Source organism: Chrysochloris asiatica, unplaced genomic scaffold (genome assembly GCF_000296735.1).
Source record: "Chrysochloris asiatica unplaced genomic scaffold, ChrAsi1.0 scaffold00120, whole genome shotgun sequence".
Lineage (NCBI taxonomy): Eukaryota > Metazoa > Chordata > Mammalia > Afrosoricida > Chrysochloridae > Chrysochloris > Chrysochloris asiatica.
In genome coordinates this window covers 6,466,263-6,490,684 of record NW_006408638.1, presented here as the reverse complement: position 1 = coordinate 6,490,684, position 24,422 = coordinate 6,466,263, and the positions used below count along the sequence as shown (strand labels likewise).

The following is a 24,422-nucleotide window of genomic DNA, read 5'->3' as shown; positions in this document are numbered from 1 at the left end:
GTGGCAATAGTAGTGAGGTTGGCCCAGGATTGGGCAGTGTTTCGTTCTTCTGTGCATAAGGTCACTGTGAGTCAGTACCGACTCGATGGCACCTAACAGCAACAATTCACTGTCCCTTAATTTGGCTCACCAGTTCTCTCAACTCTGCCTATTCCTTGCATTAAATGCTTTTTGTTACAGATATGAGAGGGATTCAAAGAATTTGTGGGAAAATCCCATTGCCTTTTAATCCCATTTTTTCCATGAATTTTTTGAAGCCTCCTTGTATGTAGACTTCTGTTTTTTTTTCTTGGTTGAATAGTCATCAATATACTGCTATTCAGTTAAACTGATGTAACATTATGAAGCATGCCATATTTGCGCAGTTTAACCAAGTGGCTGCTCAAGTATTTTTTGATTAACCTTAAAATTTATAGAGTAGTGAATTACAAGGGCAAAATGAGGAAGGAGTTACTGTTTTAGCTTGGTGGTTGTTGTCAGTTACTGTCAAACTAGGCTCTCTTCTCAAGACAACCCCATTTACAACAGAATGAAATGCTGCCTAATTCTACACCATTCCCGTGATTGTGGTTGGGATCACTGTGATCCATTGGGTTTTCATTGACTCAATTTTGAAAGTAGCTCACCAGGCCTGCTGCCAACCTGTTTATCATCATAGCAACATGCATCCCTCTCCTCACAGATAGCTGGTGACTACACATGAGATGCACTGATTAGAAAGCAATCCCAAGTCTCTTACATGGAAGGTGAGAGTTGTACCCATGAGCCACTAATGTCCTTGTTAAAACTTACCTTAGATAAGGTATTAGTAGCTAGGACACATTCTTTCTCTTGTGTGCATGCTCTTGGTGTGTGTTTACTAGACCAGCCATTAGTATTCATTAGCAAAGAATCCCCACAAATCAGTAATAAAAAGATAACCTAAATGCAAAATGGATGAGTGATACAATAACAACAATACTAAATAATAAGCTCATTACCTTGGTTTATAAGACCCTACAAGATCTGACTTATGTTCATCTCTCCAAACTCATCACAGCAATCTGCCCCCTCACTTACCATGCTTTACCTTAACTACCACCTGCAGTTTCTAAATAGACTAAGCTTTTTCTATTTTATGCCTGAAATGTTTTCTTTCTGTCACTTTTCTTTATGTATCTCACAGTTTGGTCTATCTTAATTTAATTTAATTTTTGTTTTTGTTTTTGCTTGTTGAGTGTTTGTTTTTCATCATAAAATATAAGCTGACTTTATCTTATTTTTTACTCTTTCCTTGTGCTTTGCACAGTGCTTGGGGCACACTTGATGCTTGTCATAGATTGAATTGTATTCCCCCCAGATATGTTTCTGTTTGGCTTGGCAATTATGTAATGATGTAGTTTGGCAGTTATGTAGTGATGTATATTGGTAGTTACGTAATGATGTGACCAGTTATAAGAGATTAGGGTGGGATGTAACGCCCTTACTCCCATCACATTCCTATCCATTGTAAGGGGAATTTCCTTGGGTGACTTTTGTGTGAAGCAGGCAGACAGAATAGAGAGACCTCATTACCATCAAGAAAGAAGAGCAGGGAGTAGAATGTGTCATTTGTACTAAGTCCCTGTCCTGAGGAACTTCTAGACCTAGGGGAAGATAAAGTGATATGGGCCCACAGATGTTGAAACGAGATAAGAACCTGTCCCCAGAGCAGGCAGAGAAGCCCTTTCCCTAGATCTGGCTCTCTGAATTTGAACTTCGAGCCTCCTGAACTATGAGAGAATAAATTTCTGTTTGCTAAAACCATCCTATTGTGATATTCCTTTCATGGCACCACTACATAACTTAGAGAGATTCCTGGTGTGGTGCTGTAAGATCAACACTGTACTATTTACCATATCCTCCTTGGTCTGCAGTTCAAACTTGCCCACTGCTCCTTGGAAGTCCTATACAGGGTCACTGTGAGTTAGAAACAACTCGATAGCAACAACAAAAACAGATAACTAAAAAATTACTTAAAAGATGGTAAATAATGCATTTGAATTGCAAGGTTGAGCTCACCAACTGCTCCTTGGAAACCCTATACAGGGTTGCTATGGGTTGGAACCGACTTGATGGCACTTAATAACAGCAACAACAAATAATGCATATTATTGACTGTTGAGCAAATTGCTAGATCATTAATTGAGGATTTTATACTTAGTTATGAGCTGAGAATAAGAGATCATATTTTGGTCTTCTTATTCTTCCCTACTCTCCCTCCTTTACCCTATGTCTAATAATATATTCCTAATCAAATAATGTTAGCATAATAAGGAAATCTATCAGTAACAATATAAGAAAACCAAGTGTGTGTCCTTAAGATCTTTAAATGGAAGACAAGTTAGACTGTGTACTAGTTGAAAATAATTGTTTATAATTATTATAATGGTGGAGTCATTCTGGATTTAGCAGCTTTGATAGTCATATTTTATTTTATATAGTTTATCTTCCACAAAGTGCTTAACTCCCTCCTTAGTTTGTAACCCATTTTGGATTCCATTTAACATCTAATGTCTAGCTATCCCATGTCATTTTGGTTAGTTATTATTCAGGTGAACAAGGAAAGAATAAAGGTTTCTCTTTATTCTTTATTTACATAACAGATTTGTTATGTAAATCTGTTATAATATTTTGTTTTATTCTCTGCATAAGAAGAGCTCCTTCCAAGAAACTGAACTAGAAATATTGTGACTTAATGCCACTATTAAATATTATCTTAAAAAGAAACAAAAACCCTTTCTGATGCAGAAGCTTGATTTGGTATCTTCCTTCCTTAATTTTGTGAAATTTTGTGAAATTCCTTCCTTCCATAATGATTTGAAGAAAAGAAACTAATATTTTTGTAGTTATGTGCCAGCCCTTATCTAGTTACCTGTCCTACACAATTGCTTTTATACAATAATTCCTTTGTATCTTCTATAACACTTATATTTAAGCTCTCGGTTGCAGTTTTTTCACCCTCCTTAGTGTGGACCTGTGGGTTAATGTGCTGGACTGCAAAGTCTGTTTAATCCGCAAGGTTGGTAGTTGAATCTCACCAGCTGCTCCTCAGAAACTCTATACAGAGTCACTATTATGGGTCAGAACTGGCTCAAAGGCACTTAACAACAGTAGCAAAGTATAAATATAGTATGAGTGATTTTTTTTTTTTTTATGCGTTAAGAGACCTACTAAATATTTGTTGGAAGAGTAAAAGGAAACATGGATGAATAGTGGGTATATGTAACCTCGTGACCTGTAATTTTCTTAGATATGAAGTGAAGGGAGGTAAATTTCATTTAAAAAAAAAAATCTAATAATTGGTGCATCATTTCTTTCTCCATTAAATTTTAATACTTTCCTCATCACAGATATAGCCTTTATATTTATATATAGCAGGTACATACCATTTGGACTATTCTCTCAAGGTTTAATAATAATATTTTGTATCATGCTCTTGTAGAGCTAAGCAAAATTGATAGGTATATTTGTGTTTATAACCTCAGTTACTGAGTCACCTATAGAAACTACAAAGCACTTTATATGTTGTTGCCTTTCTTCTGTCCTTTTCTTGTTTATAAATAGTGTTCTCACTAAAGAACAACCAGGAGTTCATAAAATATTTTTCTAGTGTGTTAATTATATGAAGGGGTTTTAAAACGTTCATGGAAGAATTTTGTTACCTTTTAATTCCATCTCCAAGAACTTTTTGAAGCCCCATTGTATATCTTAGAAAAGAAGATGGTTAAATAAACTAGATTTAGCATTTTTCAATATATAAAAACAACTCTTAAAATTTTTTTACATTCAGAAATTTTTTACATATCAAATCTATCTTTAATTTTCCCAGAATGGCACAGAGAAGACATAGAAGAGTAAGAACATGGACTCGTCACATAAACATTTTCAATAAAGATTACATCTTTGTACCTGTAAATGAATCGTGAGTATTTTATATTATTTATAAACAAAATTGGAGGGAGTCCTGAAAAAAGTTTTTTGTTTTTTTTTTAAAATTATTATTAACCATGAGTCTCTAAATTCTGGGAATTACTGTCTTTGTTTTACTTAAGAGAGTGTGGTGGCACTAGAGGATAAGCACTAAACTGCAGGCGACAAGGTTGGAAATTCAAGTTCACCAGCCACTCCATTGAAGAAAAATGAGGCTTTCTGCTCCCACAAAGGTTTACAGTCCTAGAAACTATAGAGTTGCTATGAGTCACAAACGACTCGATGGCTTCTGACATTTGCTACCAGCAAATTTATGGACCTAGAGCCTTATCTCTTGTCATTGTCAAGTTGGTTTAGCTTCTGCATAGCCAAACCTCTTTGATTTGGAGTCCTGGTGTTGCAATATAGGGTAAGCACTGGACTGCCAACTACAAGGTCAGCGATTTAAACCCACCAGCTGCTCCTCAGAAACCCTCTGCAGGGTCTCAGTGAGTTGGAACCAACTCAACGGCACTTAACAACAACAGTTTCACTTAAAGGAGCTCTGGGAGTGTTGTTGGATAAGCATTGGACTACTAACCTCAGAGTCAGCAGTTCAAATCTCCCTGTTGTTCCAAGGAACGAAAATGAGACTATCTCCTCTTATAAAGATTTATATTCTTGGAAACCCAATATAGGGTAGGATAAGCACTGGATTTCAAGGTCGTTGGTTCAAATCCACCAGCCACTCCTTAGGAACCCTACACAGGGTTATTGTGAGTCAGAATTGACTCAACAGTACTTAACAACATCAACAATGAGTTGGAATTGACTTGATGACAGTGGGTTTGGTTTGGTTTTGAGTTTTACTTATGTTCTGATAACTTTGGTTAATTAGGTTGGAATATGTGCTTTAATGTGTAGTCAAAACATTGCAGTAGACTATTTTAAATTTATTTGAAATGTGAGTCATACTCATTTTCTCATATTTAGCTGTCGAATGTGTTCTGCATTGTTTAAATTGGATGTTAAAATTGTATTTCTTTTCCAACAGCTCTCACTGGTATCTTGCAGTCATTTGTTTTCCGTGGTTAGAAGAAGCTGTGTATGAAGATTTTTCAAAAACAGTTTCCCAGCAGTCCCAGGCTCAGCAATCCCAAGAGTACAACAAACCAATAGGTGACATACTTACTGTAGAATGGTGTTTTAAATAATTATGACAGCAGTTGAATGGTTACAGATAAGTTAAAAGGTAGTGTAGTAGTTATTTATTGTCTTAAAACTTATAAGAAAGAAGAATAAGAAGCCTGAAAATTCTTTGATAGATGTCCAGGCCAGCCTCATAGACAAAATGTAATTACTAAGTTGTACCATAATATCAATATTTATCTTGGCAATTTTTATAGTAGCTTTGCCTGCATGACTTAAGACGTTATGTAATGGGTCTAGGCATAGCTTGAAAATCCCCTGAACCTTTTATTAAAATATAAATTAACACATTTCTAATGTAGTTGTTGGCAGATGCCATCAAGTCAGTTCTAACTTATAACATCCCTGTTTACAACAAATGAAGCACTGCCCGGACCTGTGCCATTCTCACAATAGTTGTTGCACTTGAGCCCATTGCTGGTGCCATTGTGCCAATCCATTTTGTTGGGGTATCTTTTTTACTGACCCTCACTTTACCAAGCATGATGTCCTTCTCCAGGGATTAGTCCATTCTGATAATATGTATGAAGTATGAGAGACAAAGTCTTGCCATTCTGTCATCTAAGGAGCATTCTGGCTGTATTTCTTCCAACACAACTTGGTTTGCTTTTTGGGCAGTTCATGGTACTTTGAATATACCTCTCCAACACGATAACTCAAATGTATCAATTCTTGTATGGTCTTCCTTATTTATTATTCAAGTTTCACATGTATACGAGATGATTGAAAATGCCATGCGTGGGTCAGGCAAACTTTAGCCCTCAAACTGATGTCTTTGCTTTTGAACACTTCAAAGAGGTGTTACGCAGCAGATTGACATAATGCAATGTGTCGTTAGATTTCTTGGCTGCTGCTTCCATGAGTACTGACCCAAGCAAAATGAAGTCTTTCACAACTTCAGTCTTTTCTCCATTATCATGATGTTATGTAGTGCTCCAGTGGTGAGGCCTTTTGTTTTCTTTACATTGAGGTGCAACCCATACTGAAGACTATGGTCTTTGATCATCATCAGTAAGTATTTAAGTCCTCTTTGGTTTTAGGATGCAAGGTTGTTTCATCTGCATATCACATATCGTTAATCTGTCTTTCTCCAGTCCTGATGCCACATTTTTCTTCTTATAATCTACCTTCAGCCTTAATTTAAAATGTGAGCATTGGATAATCTTTTCAACAGTTGGCCCTTGGCCTTGTTTTGGCTGAGGATACTGAGCTTTTCCACCATCTCTTCCTACAGATATAATAATCAGTTTGATTCCTGTGTATTGCATCTGATGAGTTTTATGTATATAATCACCTTTTATGTTGTTTAAAAAAGATACTTGCAATGAATAAATCATTTATCTTGCAAAATTCTGTGATGCAATCTCCAGCATCATATCTATCACCTAGGCCATATTTTCCAACTACTTACCCTTTCTTTCTTTGTTTGCAACCTTTGCATTCCAATCATCAATAATTATTAGTACATCTTGATTACATGTTTGATCAATTTCAGACTGAAGAAGTTAATAGAATTGCACAATTTCATCATCATTGACTTTAATGGTTGGTATGTGTAAATTTTTATAATATTGGTATTAACTGGTCTTCCTTGTAAGTGTGTGGCTATTGTCTTATCTCAGTCAGCGCTGTACTTAAAGATAGATTTGGAGATGTTCTTTTTGATGATGAATGTTTTGCCATTCCTTTTGAATTTGAAATTCTCATAGTAAACCATATGATTGTCAGATTAAAATTGGCCTGTACCAGTTCATTTCAGCTAATGCTGTGATTTTTGACAACTTCCCATTTTCCTAGGTTCATACTTTGTATATTCCATGTTCTGATTATTAATGATGTTTATAGCTGTTTCTCCGTATTTTGAGTTGTGTTCCATCAGCAAATGAGCATCCTGAAAGCTTTTCTTTATTTTTGTCATCATGGTCAACTCTTTGTTGAGGAGGCAGCTCTTTCCCAGTTGCATTTTGACTACCTTCCAATCTGAGTTATTTTCAGATACTATATCTGACAGTGTTCTGCTGCTATTCATAAGGTTTTAAATGACTAAACTTTTAGAAGTAGTCTATCTGTCTGTCTCTCTTTTTTCCTAGACTGTCTTAGTCTGGAAGTTCTACTGAAACATGTCTACCATGTTTCATGACCCTGCTGATAATTAAAATATTAGTGGGATGGTTTCCAGCATCACAGCAATATGCAAGCCATCATAGTATGACAAGCTGGCCAAAATTTCTAATAGATACAGTACAAATTCTGACAGGTAAATAGGGTTTCTTATAATTCTATAATTCTTTCATGATTTTTTTTTTTTTTAATTTCAACCCAAAATGTTACTTACATAAGCCTAATTTTTTTGAGAAAAAAATAGCAGAATTACATGTATGTTTATGGCCTAACTTGCAAGCAGGTTTAATAGTAGTTAATAAAAAAATGGCACTAAACTTTCCTTCCTAAAGCAGTCTGTACTCAGCTGGGTTCTGACCATACAGAACTCAGATACCATACTCAAAGTGATAGGGCTTATTAGGGAAGAGCCAGGTTACTATTTCAGGGACAGAAATGCTCAGTTCGTATTTCTTCAAGTCAGGACAGCATAGTTTTCATAGTTATGCCCACAAGCAAACCTCATTTTGCCTGGGTAGTGTTAAATAGCTCTTTAAGGACTACTGAAAATTGCCCCCCCCCTCCAAAACACACTACTCCATTGTAAGCCTCAGCCTTAAGGCACTCAGCTCTAGCTCTGTGAATCAGCAAATCTAGCTTCCCATTTAAGTACCTGGAGGCACCCCACTCCTCAAATGAATTTCCTGCCTTCAAGGTATCAGACTTTACTTGCTCTGTGGGTCAGCAAGTCCAACTCTTTATATCTCATGCTCCAAGTCTGTGTTCTACTGCTGCTTCTCCTCTGGCACTCTTCTGGTGTCACAGCTCTGCCTCCTGGATCAAGAAGGTTCAACACACAGAGTTCTTGGGGTATGAAGCACATTCTCCTCTCTTAGCTCTTCTTTGATGGTAGTGAGATTCCCCCTTCTTCTGAGATGACTCATATTCATGTTAAGAGTTCTAGCTTTTCATATTAATCCTATTAATAAACAGTCACTCACAATTGAATCATATAATCTTTCTGCTTCCTTGTCTACTACCTTTTACCCAGACCCATCAGAAAAACTTTATTCAATGGGAGTTTACAAAGACTGCTTGTCTGTCAGTTTGTCATACTGTGATGGCTTGCATGTTGCTGCCATGCTGGCAGCTATGGCACAGGTATTTTAAATACCAACAGGGTCTTCCACAGTGGACAGGTTTCAGCTGACCTTCCAGATGAATACAGACTAGGAAAAAGGAGAGATGGCCTACTTCCGAATATTTACTCACTGAAAACCTTATGAATAGCAGTGAAACACTATTAGATAGCACCCGAATATTGACTATTGAAACATGATGAAAGGCACCAGAATAGTGTCAGATATAGTGCCAGAAGATGAACCCCTTGGGTTGGAAGACACTCATTCAACTGGGATGGCTACTCAAAGTAGAATTGACCAGGATGACGTGAATATATTAAAGCTTTTGGGATCTTCACTTGCTGATAGGGCACAACTTAAAATGAAAAGAAACAGCTGTAAACAGCCATTAATAATTGGAATATGGAATGCATAAAATAAGAATCTAGGAAATTTGGAAATTGTCAGCAACAGAAGGGAACACATAAACATCAACATCCTATGCATAGTGAGCTGAAATGGACTGGGATTGGCCATTTTGAAAGTGACAGTTAACATAGTTTATTATGCCATGAATGGCAAACTGAAGAAGAGTAGCATCACGTTCATCATCAAAAAGAACTTATAAAGGTGTGTTTTGAAGTACAGTGCTGTCTGTGATAGGATAATATCCATATACCCACAAAAAAGACCAATTAATACCACTGCTATTCAAATTTACACAAAACTAGTAAAGCCAGTGATGATGAAATACAATAATTCTACCAACTGCGTCAGTCTAAAATTGAACAAACATGCAATCAAGATATATTGATAATTACTGGTGATTAGAATGCAAAAGTTGGAAACAAAGAGGAAGGATCAGTAGTTGGAAAATAGGCCTTGATGCTAGAAACAATGCTAGAGATCACATAATAGAATTTTATAAGACCAGTGACTTCTTCATTGTAAATACATTTTTTAAACAACATAAAAGGTGACTGTACACATGAACCTCATCAGATGGAAAATACAGAAATCAAATGGACTACATCTGTGTAATAAGATGGTGGAAAAGCTCCAAATCATCAGACAGAACAGGCCAGGGGCAGACTTTGGAACAGATCATCAATTGCTCTGATACAAATCCAGCCTAAAGGTGAAGAAAATTAAAACAGGTCCACAAGATCCAAAATAATGATATTGAATATATCCCACTTGAATTTAAAGATCATCTGGACATCAGTTTTGATTCATTAGACACTGAAGACCGAAAACCGGAAGAGTAGGGAATGATAGCAAGAACATCATGCAGGAAGAAAGCAAAAGGTCATTAAGAAGACAAGAAAGAAGGAAAAGACCAAAATGGAGGTCAGAAGAGAATCTGAAACTTGCTTTCCAGCGTAGAGATACTAAAGCTAATGGAAGAAAAGTGGAAGTATAAGAGTTGAATAGAAAATTTCAAAGAGTAGCTTAAGAAGACAAAATCAAATATTATAAGAAAATGTGTAAAGTCCTGGAGTTACAATACCAAAAGGGAAGAACACACTTAGCATTTCTCTGAGTGATCTGAAAAAAAAAAAAAAGAATTCAAGCCTCAACTTGTAATATTGAAGGATTTTATGGGCAGAATATTTAATGATTCAGAAAACGTCAAAAGAATATGGAAGGAATACACAGAGTTACTATACCAAAAAGATATGGTCTATGTTGAAACATTTCAAGAGGTAGCATATGATCAAGAGGCAGTGATCATGAAGGATGAAGTCAAAAGTGGATTAAAGGTATTGGCAAAAAAACAAGACATCGGGAATTGATGGAATACAAATTGAAATCTTTCAACAACCTGATGCAGCACTGTAAGCACTCACCTATGCCAGAAAGTCGAAAGATAACTGACTGGAAGAGATCCGTATTTGTGCCCATTCCAAAGAGTGGTGACCCAGTGGAATGTGGAAGTCATCAGACAATATCATTAATATCACATGCACGTAAAATTTTGCTAAAGATAATCCAAAAACTGCTGCAACCATTCATTGACAGAGAATTTCCAGAGGTTCAAACCGGATTTAGAAGAGGATGTGGAACGAGTGGTAACATTGCTGATGTCACATGCATCTTGACTGGCAGTAGAGAATCCACAGAGATGTTTATCTGTACTTTACTAACTACACAAAGGCTTTCATTTGTGTAGAAAACACTTTGAAGAATGAGTATTCCATAACACTTAATTGTGCTCATGAGGCAGTTGATTGAACAGAATAATGGAATACTGAATGGTTTAAAATTAGGAAAGATGTGAGCCTGGGTTGTATTCTTTCATCATACTTGTTCAGTCTGTATGCTCAGCAAATTATCTGAAAAGCTGTATAATATGAAGACAAATTTGGCATCAAGATTGGAAGAAGATTCATTAACAATCTGCTATATGCAGATGATACAACCTTGATTTTTGGAAGTGAAGAGGATTTAAATAAAATACTTACTGATGCATATCAGAGACCACAGCTTTCAGTATAGGTTGCACTTCAGTGTAAAGAAAGCAAAAAACCTCACCACTGGACCGTAAACAACATCTAGATACATGGAGAATGGGTCGAAGCTGTCAAAGACTTCATTGTGCTTGGATCAGCTGTGATCAACTCATGGAAGCAGTAATCAGGAAATCAAATGATGTATTGCATTAGGGAAATCTGCTGAACAAGACCTCTTTAAAGTTGTGAAGAATAATGTCAGTTTGATGACTAAGGTACACCTGATCCAAGCCAGGGTGTTTTCAATAACTTCATATATATGTGTAAGTTGAACAGTGAATAAGGAAGACCATAAAAAACGTGGTGCATTTGAGTTATGGTGTTGGAGGAGAATATGAAAAGTTCTATGAACTGCCAAATAAAAAACAAATCTGTGCTGGAAGAAGTACAGCCAGAATGTTCCTTGGAAGCCAAGATGGCCAGACTTTATCTCTCATATTTCAGACATATTACCAGGAGGGACCAGTCCTTGGTGAAGTATATATTATGTTTGGTAAAATGGAGGTTTGTAGGAAAAGAGAAAGCGCTCCAATGAGCTGGATTGACACAGTGGCAGCAGCACATGGCTGAAGTGTAACAATTGTGTGGTTGATAGGCAGCACTGGCCAGTGTTTCATTCTTTGTGCATAGGGTTGCTGTGAGTTGGTACCGCCTCAATGGCACCTAATAAACAAAACAATGGTTAGACTGAAAAAAAACCTCACTGTAATCAAGTCGATTCAGACTCTTAAGTAGTTCTGTCTAGTGTTTCCATCAGCTGGTGGTTTTGAACCACCAACATCATGGGTTAGCAGTCCAGTGTTTATCCTACAGTACCACCCCAGTGATCAAAGTGATGTTAAATAATTCACTTCCATAATACTGTGGAAAGAAATGATGGGGGTATTTCAATATCATCACTCAGAGTAAGGGCTGGCACTCACTGAAACAGATCATCAGTTGTTCATTTACAAACTCAGGTTCAAGCTAAAGAAAATTAAGTCTACAAGAACCAAAATAGAACTTTGAATATATTCTATGTGAATTTATAAACCATCTCAAGAGTAGATTTGCTGTATTGAGCAGTAATAACAAGTTGTGTGATGACTTTATAAATATTATGCATGATGGAAGCAAAAGGTTATTAAAAAGACAGGGAAAAAAAATAAAAAGGATGTCAAGAGAGACTGAAACTTGCTCTTGAATATAGAGTATTTGTTAAGTGCTGTCCAGTTGCTTCTGACTTAGGGTTTCCAAGAAGCAGCTGGTGGGTTTGAGCTGACCTTGTGATTTGCAGTCCAGTGCTGATCCTATGAAAGCAAATGGAAGAAATTATTATGTAAAAATGGTTAACAGAAGATTTCAGAGGCATCTTGAGAAGACAAAGTAATATGTAATGAAAGGTTCAAAGAGCTAAAGTTGGAATATTGAAGGACTTGATGGCATGATATTGAATGACACTGGAAGCATCAAAGAAGATGGAAAGAATATACCGAGTCACTATACCGAGAAGAATTGATCAAAGTTCAAACATTTCAAGAGGTAGCATAGAATAGAAAACTGATGGTGTCAAAGGAAGACATCTAAACTAGATTGAAGGCATTGGTAAAGATCAGATAAATTAAAACGAGACTTCAGAGGACTGATGTAACACCAGTTGAGGTGTTTCAACAAGCAGATGCAGCACTGGTGTTTCTCAGTTGCCTGTGCCAAGAAATTTGAATCAACCTGACCAACTAGAAAGAGTTCCATATTTTTGCCCATTCCAAAGAAAGTGATCCAACAGAATGTGGAAATTATCAAACAATATCATTAGTATCAGATGCAAGTAAAATTTTCCTTAAACTAATACAAAGACAGTTACAACAGTACATCCAAAGAGTATGTGCCAGAATTGCAATTGAGTTGAGAAGAGGTATAGAATGAGGAATATTATTGCTGTTAGCAAATAGAGTTTAGCTGAAAGCAGAGAATACCAGAAAGAAATTTACCTGTGCTTTATTAACTCTGCAGTAGTATTGTACTGTGTGGCTCATAATAGATTATAGATAACATTATGAAGAATGGAAATTCCAGAACACTTACTTGTGCTTGTGTGAAACCTATACATAATCTGTATACTGAGCAAATAATCTGAGAAGCTGGACTATATGTAGAAGAATGTAATATCAGGATTGGATGGAGATTTACTAGCAATCTGTAACATGCAGATGACATGCCTTGCTTGCTGAAAGTGAAGACTTTGAAGCACTTAATGATGAAAATCAAAGACTACAGCCTTTGGTATAGATTACACTTTAACATCAAGAAAACAAAGATCAAGGTGCAGCTATTGGTCTCTCCATTTGCAAAAGAAGGGGAAGTGATGAGAAAACTCACTAATGGCTTGCAGTTGAGTAGTCCAGTGAACTAATGGAACATGGGCATCAGTCTCCACAACTCTGAGACCAGAACTACCAACTGCTCTGAGAGAGATCACATTAGAAGGTCCTGGATAGAGTGGCAGAATATGTGGAACAAAGCTCAAAATTATTAAAACAAAACAAATGACCAGGCTTACTGGTCACAAAGCGACTGGAGGAACCTAAGACTATGATCATTGACTCCTTTTCAGATCTGGAAAAAGATTCACTCTTGTGGCCCAACTTTCAGTCAAGCAGTAGATAGGCATAGTGGTAACAACAACACTAGTAAGGTATGCTCACTGTGAATGATGGAATAGTCAATCATTCAAAATCAAAGGGGCAACATATACCTAAGGACAACGGTGAGAAGGGATGGGAAGATGGGTGGAATGGAGATGGGAGCCACAGGGAGGAAGCAGGATAGCTGTTGCATGGAGGGGATTGCAATCACTGAAATGCAATGAAGTGAAAGTGTATGATTTGTTGAATGTAAAACTGATGATCTTGTCTGTAAACCTTCACTCATTTCAAGTTAAAATAAAAAGTTAAAAAAAGAAAAAAACCAAAGATCTTCGAACTGGACTAATAAGCAACATCATAATAAATGGAGGAAAGAGGGAAGTGGCAGCCAAGATATAAAACAATACATTATATTGGACAATGTAAAAAACCGTAAAGTGTTAGAAAGCAAAAATGTCACAATGAGGACTAAGGTGTTCCTGACCCAAGCCATGGTGTCTTCAGTCACCTCAGATGTATGTGAAAACTGGACAATAAGTAAGGAAGACCTTAAAATAATTGATGCATTTGAATTATAGTGTTGATGAGGAATATGAAGTATACCATGAATCTCACCCCTGAATAATGATCAAATCTGTCTTGGAAGAAGTGCAGCCAGAATACTCCTTAGAAGTGAGGATGGTGAATCTTGGTCTCAGTTCCTTAGGGCCTGTTATCAAGAGGGATCAGCCCCTGGAGAAGGACATCATGCTTAGTAAAGTAAAGGGTGAGTAAAAATGGAAAGACCCTTACCCAGATGGAGTGACACAGTGGCAGTAACAGTGAACTAAAACATGAGAATGGCACAGGATTGGGCAATGTTTCACTCTGTTGTATATATTTCATTCACTGTGATTCTGAACTGACATGACATCATTTACTGGCGACCACCATTATACTGGCCCAAACCTCAGGGGGTGGGGGAGTAAAGCAACTGATTATATCTTGATCTCTTGGTCCTCCTGAACTTCAAAAGTATACTTATGCTAAACTCTATTATTATTGATTAGAAGAAGCATTACTAAGCAAATTACCTATTGACATTAAAGATGTGGCTATTTTTTTAAATAAAATATATGCATCTAAAGATGCCATTTCAACTGTTTCTACTTGTAGAATTCAGTGACACTACTTACATTCTTCAAGTTGTGCTTCCATTCTTGTTATTCTTTTCCACACAATTCCACTACTATTCTCTTAAACATACTGCTTTCCATTCAGCTGTCAACTTGCCATTGCCAATTAGATCTCACATAGATAGTTCTTTAGAAGAACACAGTGTATAAAGTACATGTACTTCACTATTTAAAACAAATCATTTATGGGCTCTCAGAAGACTTCCGTAATAGTTTTGGTTTAAGTATTAAAGAATATTACAGGACAATAATTTTGGGACTCATGTAATTATAATGACTCCTGAAAGTCTGGATTCCGTCAAGAATTTGAAATTTGAAACAGCTATTTTGATTAGTGGACTCCTTGTATGGTGCTGTAGGATAAGCACTGGACTGCAAACCACAAGATTGGTGGCTCAAACCCACCAACTGCTCTTCGGAAACCCTGTGCAGTCATAATGAGTTGTAATTGACTTGACGGCACTTGACAACAACAACATTTTGATTAGTGGGCTATCATTAAGAGATAGTCTTTTTTGATACATAAGAAACTGGCTCAGTTTATTGGTATTTCAGCGTTTGGCGCTGGCTTGGTATTATAATAGCCAACCATTGCCAATCAGAGTTTTTTCTGTTGATTGGAATTTATTTTAGAAAAATTTGGAAACATTCCATTGCCTCTTAATTACATTTTCCACAAAATATTTTAAAGCCAGTTATATTAACCATGAAAAAAATGAAATAGATCTCATATAAATGTTTATTTTTAGTTACTGTTGTGTTTACAAATTACAGTTAAGCTTACCTAAATTATTTGTACTAGACATTCATTAAAGATTCATAATCACTTCATTATTTCTAACTAGATAATGACCTACATACTGCTTCATCACTGTCCTTGGGTGCAGAGGATTCCCAAGTAAGTTTTATTCTTTATAGATGTGAAGGAAGGAAAATATATTTGAATTTATACTGTTAATTATAAAGTATGGTATAGCTAGTTGAATTGTGGCAGATATTGGTGACCTATCGTCTTTTTCTCATTCTTTTTTGTAGGACATCTTTTAGGATTCTCTTTTTAGTAACATTTTTTTTTTGGAGTGAGAAGAGAACACAAGATATTTATCGTGTCTGTTTAGTTTGCTTTTAACTACTGAGGTTTCTTCAGTATTTTATCTGATGGCCATCTTGACTAACTATTTTCTCATATCTAAGAATTATATTTACTTTTGTTCCTCAATAATGTTAGAAACTTTGTGAATTTAGTGTTGTTCAGCATATTTTATATACAGTACAACTTTCTGTTATAAATTGTCCTTAAAATCCTTTAGAATAGACACAAGATCAAGGTTAATCCATGTGATTCCCCTGGGGTTAAGTAAAGTTATTAACTTTTCTTTCTATGGGCCTCCAAAGCATGTGTTTTCTATATTAAGTATCCCTATTGAATAAAGTAGCCACCAAATACTTTTTTTTTTTTTTGTAGGTACAGACAGCAGCTGCCTCCCTAGCAAAGGTCTTTGTCTTTACTGCTAGTAATGTAGAGCGAATAGGAAGGAGGTACTTTTTTGTTGTCACAGTGTCAAGATAGAGAAATCCTTCCTGCTTCCAGGATTAAATTTCCCAAATGAGTTATTTGGAACACTAGTAGTAAGATAATAGTTTATGATAAGAAGGATTTTAAGGTCAGTTAAACTGAATAAAATTTGTATACCTTATAGATTAATTCTACACAATTGAATAACAAGGTAATAAAATTCCTGTACTAAAGAAAGTTATTTGAGTAATGTAATTTTTCATGAACAGCATCAACAATTGATGCAATTACTCACATATCCAGTTTCCCTTAATATAGAAGAATATTCTGCTTCTAGTTCTCAAGGAAGAAATGTATCTCTACTGATAAAAATGGAATTAGAGAATGTATGTAAAGAGAGGTTATATTAACTTATTTATCTTGGTCTAAGATGTTAAATCTGAATAAAAGTAAAATTTCAGATTTTTTTTTTAGACAATGTTAAAGTTTTATACTCCTTGAGGCCACACGTAAAATCATATAAATTACTATCTAACCATTATTAAATAAAAATGTCAATTAAGTTTTGAAAAGTGATGTTATCACACTCAGGTGATAAATAAGGTGATAAACTCTTACTTGAAATAATAATTAAGATGTCATTTGAAGCATTTTAAGCAGTTGCTAAGTATTAATTTATTCAAACTAGCTTTAATTGCAAAGTCCTAAAAATTCATGTTATTTCAGAGTACCGAGATGAATATGTCAGTACCAAAGAAAATTTGTAAAAGGTAGGTATATGCTATAATAATCATACAGTTTTTTTGCAGATACTTAGGTATACTTCATATACAAGTATATACATCTTGATTACTTTTATTTTTCCTTTTCATAGACCATGCATTCTCATACTTGACTCCTTGAAAGCTGCTTCTGTACAAAATACAGTTCAGAATTTACGAGAGTAAGTAGTGGCCATTTTGCTTCTTGGCATTCTATCTAAAATTTGAATAATTTTGAAGTTATAAGAATTATTAAAAAGACTATATCAGTAATTATAATTTATTATAATTTAGATGAGGTCTGCACAGTAATCAATAATAAATTCACCTATTAATATGTTATTGTTCAAGCATGATTATTTCTCAAAGATTATATGAGAAGTAAATTAAGAATTTATATTTATAGTTGAACAAAAAGCATGAGTTTTTATAAAGGAACAATTGCAGATACTATCAAAAGACTACCCTTCAATTCTGATACCAGTTGCAAGTTCAAAGGATTCCCAGAACCACCCTCAGATTTGATAATTCACTAGAGAGGACTCATAGAACTCACTGAAAACTATTATTATACTAAAGGATATAAGATTTATTACAGCTAATTGTTGTTGCTGTTGTTAAGTGCTGCTGAATTGGATCTAGCTCATAACAACCCTGTATAGGGTTTCTGAGTTGCTGCTGGTGTGTTTAAACTTCCAACCTTGTGGTCTGAAGTCCAGTGCTGATCTTAAAGTGCCACACCAGGTATCTATTACAGCTAATAGATGTAATTTATAGAGCTAAAGGATATAGTGTATTACAGCTAAAGGAGTCAAACAAGGGAAGAATTGTATATGGTAAAGCCATGACAGTACCAAACACGAAGCTTCTAGTCCTTTTCTCATATAGTCAGGATGCTATTACGTTTCCATTACTGATGTGTAACAATATACACGGATTATTGTCAACTAGGGAGCTCTGGTAGTGTAGTGGTTATGAATTGGGCTTCGAACCGCAAGGTCAGCAGTTCGAAACTACCAGCTATTCCATGGGAGAAAGATGAAGCTTTCTGTTCCCATAAAGATTTACATCCTTGGAAACCCTGTTCATGGTCGCTATGAGTCGGAACTGATTCCATGGCACATAACCACCACCACAACCAGGGAAGCTCACCAGAGCCTTGGTATCCAGAATTTTTTTTTTGAGTCTATAGTGTAGGCATAGTTGACAGCACACATGACTTATCTCAGTTTCCAGTTCCTTACAAGGTTGAACTAATTACTGTGTGACCCAAAATATCCCCCTTTACATCACATTGTTGATATGGCGTTCGTTTCCATCATAAATCACATTGTTTCTAACTGGCTGGTGTAAGGCCTCCAGTAAACAAATACACTTCTAGTTGGTATGACGTGTCAAGGGGTTAGAGATTATCTCCCAGAAATAAAGGCAAAGATCAGATGTCTTTGTGGGCAAGGTCAGTTTCTTTCTCTTACTTTTTTAAAAAACCTTTTGATTGTGAATTGGGTGAAGGTTTATAGAGCAGATCATCAGTTTTACATTGAACAGTTAATATGCATTTGTTTCATACTATTGATTGCAGTCTCATCAGTGTAACATCACTTATCTCACTTCTTCCTTATATTCCCTGTTTTCATTCCTCCTTCTTTCCTAACACTTCAGACTCTGGCCTTGGGTTGGGTAAATGCTGCTTTTTTTTTTTTTTTTTATCTCGAATGTTTGATTATTCTAAGATACGTATACCTCACTAGTTTCATTAGTCCCCTTATAGTTCTATCTATTATATAGCTGGAAGTTGAGCCATGGGTGTGAGGTCAGTTTTAGACTTGAAGGGTGACCAAGGACGATAGATAGGCTCAGGGGTTCCATTAATCCCTATAAGATTGATTTCTTTACTGCACAGGCCACCTGCTAGCCTTTGGTTAAGGCACTCTTTCAGCAGAATGATCTTATGCCTAACATTTACAGAAGGGATGGAATTATTTAAATAAGCAGATAATCTGTCTGTGAAGCTATTTACGCTTGTTTTCATTACCACTTCAGAAAAAAAAAACGAGAACTCTGAAATTCTTATCATTACACAATTTTTGTGTGTGTGATTTTGTCATTTACTGTGACCTGGAATAGTGTTTCAATAAAACTTTAAAAATCACTTGGTTTACTTTGTGATATAATTGACTTTCAGTATTTAAGTTATGAAAGTTGAGTTATTGGAAAAAAGTCTAGCTTTTTTGAAAATCAGATTTTCTTTTAGTAGTACGTGTGAAGATTCTTATATAATGTAAGTTTCACTGTTAGGTTTAGCCTTTGGATGTTTGACTTGAGAGAATACATCTAGCAGCAGATATTTTTCCAGCTTTGTGAAAGTGTTATAAATGGTAGACATTTCTATTTGAGTCACTCTACTTATTGATGATTTCAGGTATTTAGAGGTAGAGTGGGAAGTTAAAAGAAAAACTCATCGTGAATTCAGCAAAACAAACATGGTGGACCTATGCCCTAAAGTTCCTAAGCAAGATAATAGCAGTGATTGTGGAGTATACTTACTGCAATATGTGGAAAGCTTCTTAAAGGTATGTGAAAGTATAAATAAGTTGTTGCAAGAATGGTGTGGAGACCATGATTGATTTCCTCCAACATTACAGAGGGGAAGAAGAATCACATTCAAAATCAAGAACAGTTCTTTTGAGGCAGAGGTCAGATATGTCTCCCCCCTTTAACCTTATTTACATTATGCCATACCAACCATCCCATCCATAGCGCTCTCTATTTCTCTGCTGGGTTAAATAATCTGTTGCAGTGGCCACATAGAACTAGCAGGCAGTACTCATGATTATGGGGTTTATTAGGAAAGTGAACAGGGTGCAATTCAGCATCAGAAGGAACTCAGAATACTGCACTTCACTAATTAGGACTGCTTCTTCTCAGTTGTGCTGTCAGCACATCTCCCTGTGGTCCTTGGTTTCAGCCACCTGGCCCTTTTCTCCTTTGCTCTCTTCAAACAGGGGTAATAAGCTCCTTTAATTCTGTTGATAAATGCCCAGAGGGCACCCAATTCTTGTAAGCCAACCCCCTGCCAGAAGGCACTCAGCTTTGTTCCTCCCATAAGTTGGGACTCTTACTGTTCTGTCTCTCTATTATGCTTCCTCTACTGCCATAGCATTTCCATGCAGGTATCCTGTGCTCTGCTTGTGGCTCTTCCTTTTTGATGGTTCTGGGATTATCTCTTCTTGCTTCTAAGATGGCTCCTTTTTAACCCAGTGGAATGGCAAAACTGACCAATTCCTAAATTATATTCCTGTATACCCTATTTGCATGGTGTCCTACCCAGTCATTTGGTGGAAGTTATATATCCAGTAAATCTACTTTGCCACAATTTACTGTCAGTTACCAGCATAATTGCAAGTTATTGGGTAAGCCTAGAGGTAAATGTTACAGGTAACCATGAAAATAGAAACAAAAAATAATAGAAGAAGATTTACAGATGATTCAGATAGCCAATTTGAATTTTCAAATGATTTGATTAATATGTTTGAGAAAATAGAGACAAAAATAAGCAAAGGAGACAATTAGATGAAAAATGTTTTTTAACTTTTTCTTGTGAATTGTGTGAAGGTTTACAGACAAGATCACCACCTTTACATTCAGCAAATTGTATACTTTGTTTTACCTCAATGATTATAGTCCCCTGCAACAATAGTTGTCTTACTCTCTCTTTGTGACACTCCTCATTTACATCCTATATTTCACAAATGAACAAACCAAAAATATTGATGTGCACTTAAGGAAGAAAAAATATATATAGTCATTTACATGTCCAAGGGGCACACATTCTAAGTCAGCCTTCCTGCAGAGACACAGCCTTTCTCAGTCCATGGGCCTCGAGCCAGCACTGCTGTGTCTCTCAGTGCTACTGTTACTGCCACCATCTCTGCTGTTGCTGCTTTTCTAGGTAGGGATCTCATGTTCCACTCATTCTTTTACTTCTTGATGGTCCTGGGATCGGCTATTCTTGAGTTCAAAGATAAATTACTGCCCCCTTTTGGTTACACATCTTCTGCAACTACAGTTGTGACAATCGCAATTAATCCTGCTAACAGTTGCTCACAGTTGAGTCATAGAATCCTATCATCACCATCCCTTTCACCAGATCCATCTGGAAAAGAAAGCAACTATTCAGTGGGGATTCTTACTTGCTCTACCTCATTCTGAAACTAAGCCCACTCATGAAAACTTGTAAGCCAGCCCCCCATTTTTGATAGCCTGTTTCTAAATTCTCTTCCCTATCAACTAGTATATTGAGGAAAGAAGGTTGTTCCTTGACATGAAGAAGCCTTTCCATTCTAGTTGAAATTTTGAGTCACTGCATTCATAGGCAAAAGTCTAGTTCATCAAATTACAGCAGTTTTCCCGTGTTCTCAGTATCAAACACCTTTATCTTCTTCAGCTTCAATTCTGGTCAACTAGCCATCAAAGCTAGATCAAAGGGGTACTAGCTGTCATTTTGTGTTTGATTTTTTTTGTGTGCGTGTGATACTGCTTATTTCTTTGTTCTGCTTGCTTTTCCTGTGCTGAGTTCTCTGTGTGTGTGTTTTTCTTTTAGCTTTTTCCTGTCAGTTTCTTCATAGTTATAATGTTCATAAAATCTTAATGGATTTTCCTTTCCTTTTTTTTTTTTAAAGTTTTATTGTGAATTATGTGATAGTTTACATGGGAGAACATTAGTTTTACATTCATTCTATCATATATCGTTTCATTGCCATGGTTACAGTCCCCTCCATGCATCATCAACCAACCAAAAGGTATACCCTGCAAGCCTGCCCCCCACACCCCTCTCCCTGGTCTTCAGAATTTTCCTTTTCTTGATTTGATGTGAAGGTACATTAAGTTTCTTTGAAGTTATTCTCTACTCTATTAATCTCTTCCCCATTTCAAAACAGTCTGTTTTATTTTGAAATGTACCTGACCTCCTTACCACCTTGAAATCTGTAGCTATATTTTCCCCTCCTTTTGTTTTGTAGTGTCATGATATAGACTGATATCTCAGATTCTCTATCTGTTAGTTTTATTCTCTTCTGGATACTTCCATATCTGGACCAAATTCTGGGTGGTGTTATCATGTATGTCAGTCTCTGGTGGTTTGCTTTTATTGGTTCTCAGTTCAGAAAACTCTCATTAGTATATTTTGGTGAGCTGGCTTGGCTTTTACAAAGTCCATTAATTTCAACTTACCCTGAAATGTTCTAGTTTTGCTCTCATACTTGATGAATAACTTTGCTAGGTATATGATTCTTCCATGGTAGTTTTTGTATATATCTCCCCATTGCCTTCTTGCCTTCATGGTTTATGCTGAGAAATCAGAGCTTAATCTTATTGATTTTCTTTTGTAGGTAATATTGTGTTTTTCCTGAACTAGTTTCATGATTCTTTCCTTGGCTTTGATTTTGGAGAATTTGATTATGTCTTGGTGATTTTCTTTTGGAGTCTATCCTGCCTGGTGTTTGTTCAGCTTCTTGAATGCTTATCTTCTCGTCTTTCATGTTGACAGGTAAACTTTGTTCCAGCAGCTCTTCAACTATCTTTTCGGTGGTCTGGAACTCCATATTCAGTCGTCCTCATGTTGTCCCACATGAATCTTAGGCTTTTTTTTTTTTTTTTCAGACTTTTTTCTGATTGTTCTTCTATCTTACTATTATTGAGAGATTTATTGTCAAACACGTTAATTTTGGCTTTCATTAGTTCAGTTCTACTCATTTTCCCTTTCAGTGTATTGTCAGCTTATGATATCTTAGTATTGTTCATCTGGATTTCTGTTAGAAGGTTTTGTATTGTCTCCAATGCTGTATGCATTTTTTGATTGTTCCCATAGCACTTTTTAAATATTTTCCTTGTTTTTTTTTGCCCTTTTTGTCAAATGCTTGGCTGTACCCCAATATAATTCTCCTGAATCCTTTTTCAGATAATTCTAGTGCCTCCTCTTCTTCAAAAGCATTTTCTGGCTCTTCCTCTTTATTGTTTATTTCAACTACTTTTTTTTTTTTCTTGTGTACTGAAAATTTCTGCAGCTTTCTATTCATTGTGGTGTTGTTATATTTGTATTAAGTTGATGAATGTATGTTGTATTCTTAGGCACTCAACAGTTGCCTCTTGGAGGATATGATCAGGAGATGAGGAGCTTTCTCTGTTTATACAGTTCCGTTTAGAGTGGTTGTAGTTGCTCCTCTGGAGTTTAGCTGCTGGTACTGTCATATACCCAGCTGGTGTGACTGTAGAGGGCATGGCTTTAGCTTGGCTACAAAGTCATAGCTGCTGTCTCCTGTCAGGCGAGGCAAGAAATGAAAACACTACCACAAGAGAGAAGGAGGTCAGAAAAGCAAAATTAAAAATAAAAATGAGAAAAACCCAGAATCAAACAATATAAAAACAATGAAACTGGGAAAAGAAAAAAACAAACCAAAACAGAAAAAAGTAGCAGGAAATTAAGGGTAATTAAAAGTAATTCTTAGCAGCACTATTTACAATAGCAAAAAGATGGAGACAGCCTAAGTACCCATCAGTTGAAGAATGGATAAACAAACTGTGGTACATCCACACAATGGAGTACTATGCTACCTTGAAAAACAACAGGGAAGCTGCAAACCACCGCATAACGTGGATGAACCTTGAGGACATTATGTTGAGAGATATTAGTCAGTCACTTAAGGAGAAATACTGCATAGGAGCACTATTGTAAAAGAGTAAGAAAAAGAATCCATACTAAAAGAGGAGGGGGGAAGGAAATTCTTTGCTGGTTACCAGGATGTGGGACTTGGGGGTGAGAGGAGGAAGGGGAATATGGAACACAGAGTAGGGAATAGAAACAGGATAGTTTGGGTGCTAGAGAGGGATGGCAATACACAAGAAAGGGGAGGGGAATGGAAGAATGGATGGGAGAACAGTTAGGCAGGTTTGCACGGGCTAAGTGGGACAGAGGTAAATAGTGATGTATGCTAAACCTTGGAACAACAGGATTCTGTGATACAGGGATTGAGCATGCTTTGAAACGGTACAAGAGGGGAAATAATGTTAAGATGCTTGGCTGTCTTTTTTTTTTTTTTTTAAAGTTTTAATTGTGGATTGAGTGAAAGTTTACAGGGCAGATCATCAATTTTACATTCAATAAATCATACACCTTGTTTCATTACAATGATTATAATATTCTCCATGTACCATCAGTTAACAGTATTTCTCACTATTCACTTTAGCTCTTTTAAAAAACAAAAACAAAAAATGCTCAGGCATATATAATAATTTACACCTCCACAGGGGGCATTCTGCAAGTCTGCCTCCTGGCCACCAGCTCTTAGTTCCTCTCTTCTCATGAATCTAGAGTCCTCAGCTGCTCCTATCGCCATGTCCTCATCTCTGCCTCTATCTCTGGGTGTCACTGCTTCTCTGGATAAGGTCCCGCATTCTGCTTGTTCTCTTCTCCCT

The 24,422-nt window shown here is 36.2% G+C and overlaps 1 protein-coding gene across 2 annotated transcripts in view; it reads left to right on the top strand.

Annotated features, from left to right (window-relative positions):
• The window catches only part of SENP7 (SUMO1/sentrin specific peptidase 7), a 199,479-nt gene that overhangs the window by 142,850 nt on the left and 32,207 nt on the right, over nt 1–24,422 (top strand). For both annotated transcript variants that reach the window (XM_006868618.1, XM_006868617.1), the window contains 6 exons: nt 3,851–3,943; nt 4,985–5,109; nt 15,518–15,570; nt 16,915–16,958; nt 17,063–17,131; nt 19,372–19,522. In XM_006868618.1, the coding sequence (XP_006868680.1) occupies nt 3,851–3,943; nt 4,985–5,109; nt 15,518–15,570; nt 16,915–16,958; nt 17,063–17,131; nt 19,372–19,522 (535 nt within the window). The remainder of the gene's footprint in view (nt 1–3,850; nt 3,944–4,984; nt 5,110–15,517; nt 15,571–16,914; nt 16,959–17,062; nt 17,132–19,371; nt 19,523–24,422) is intronic.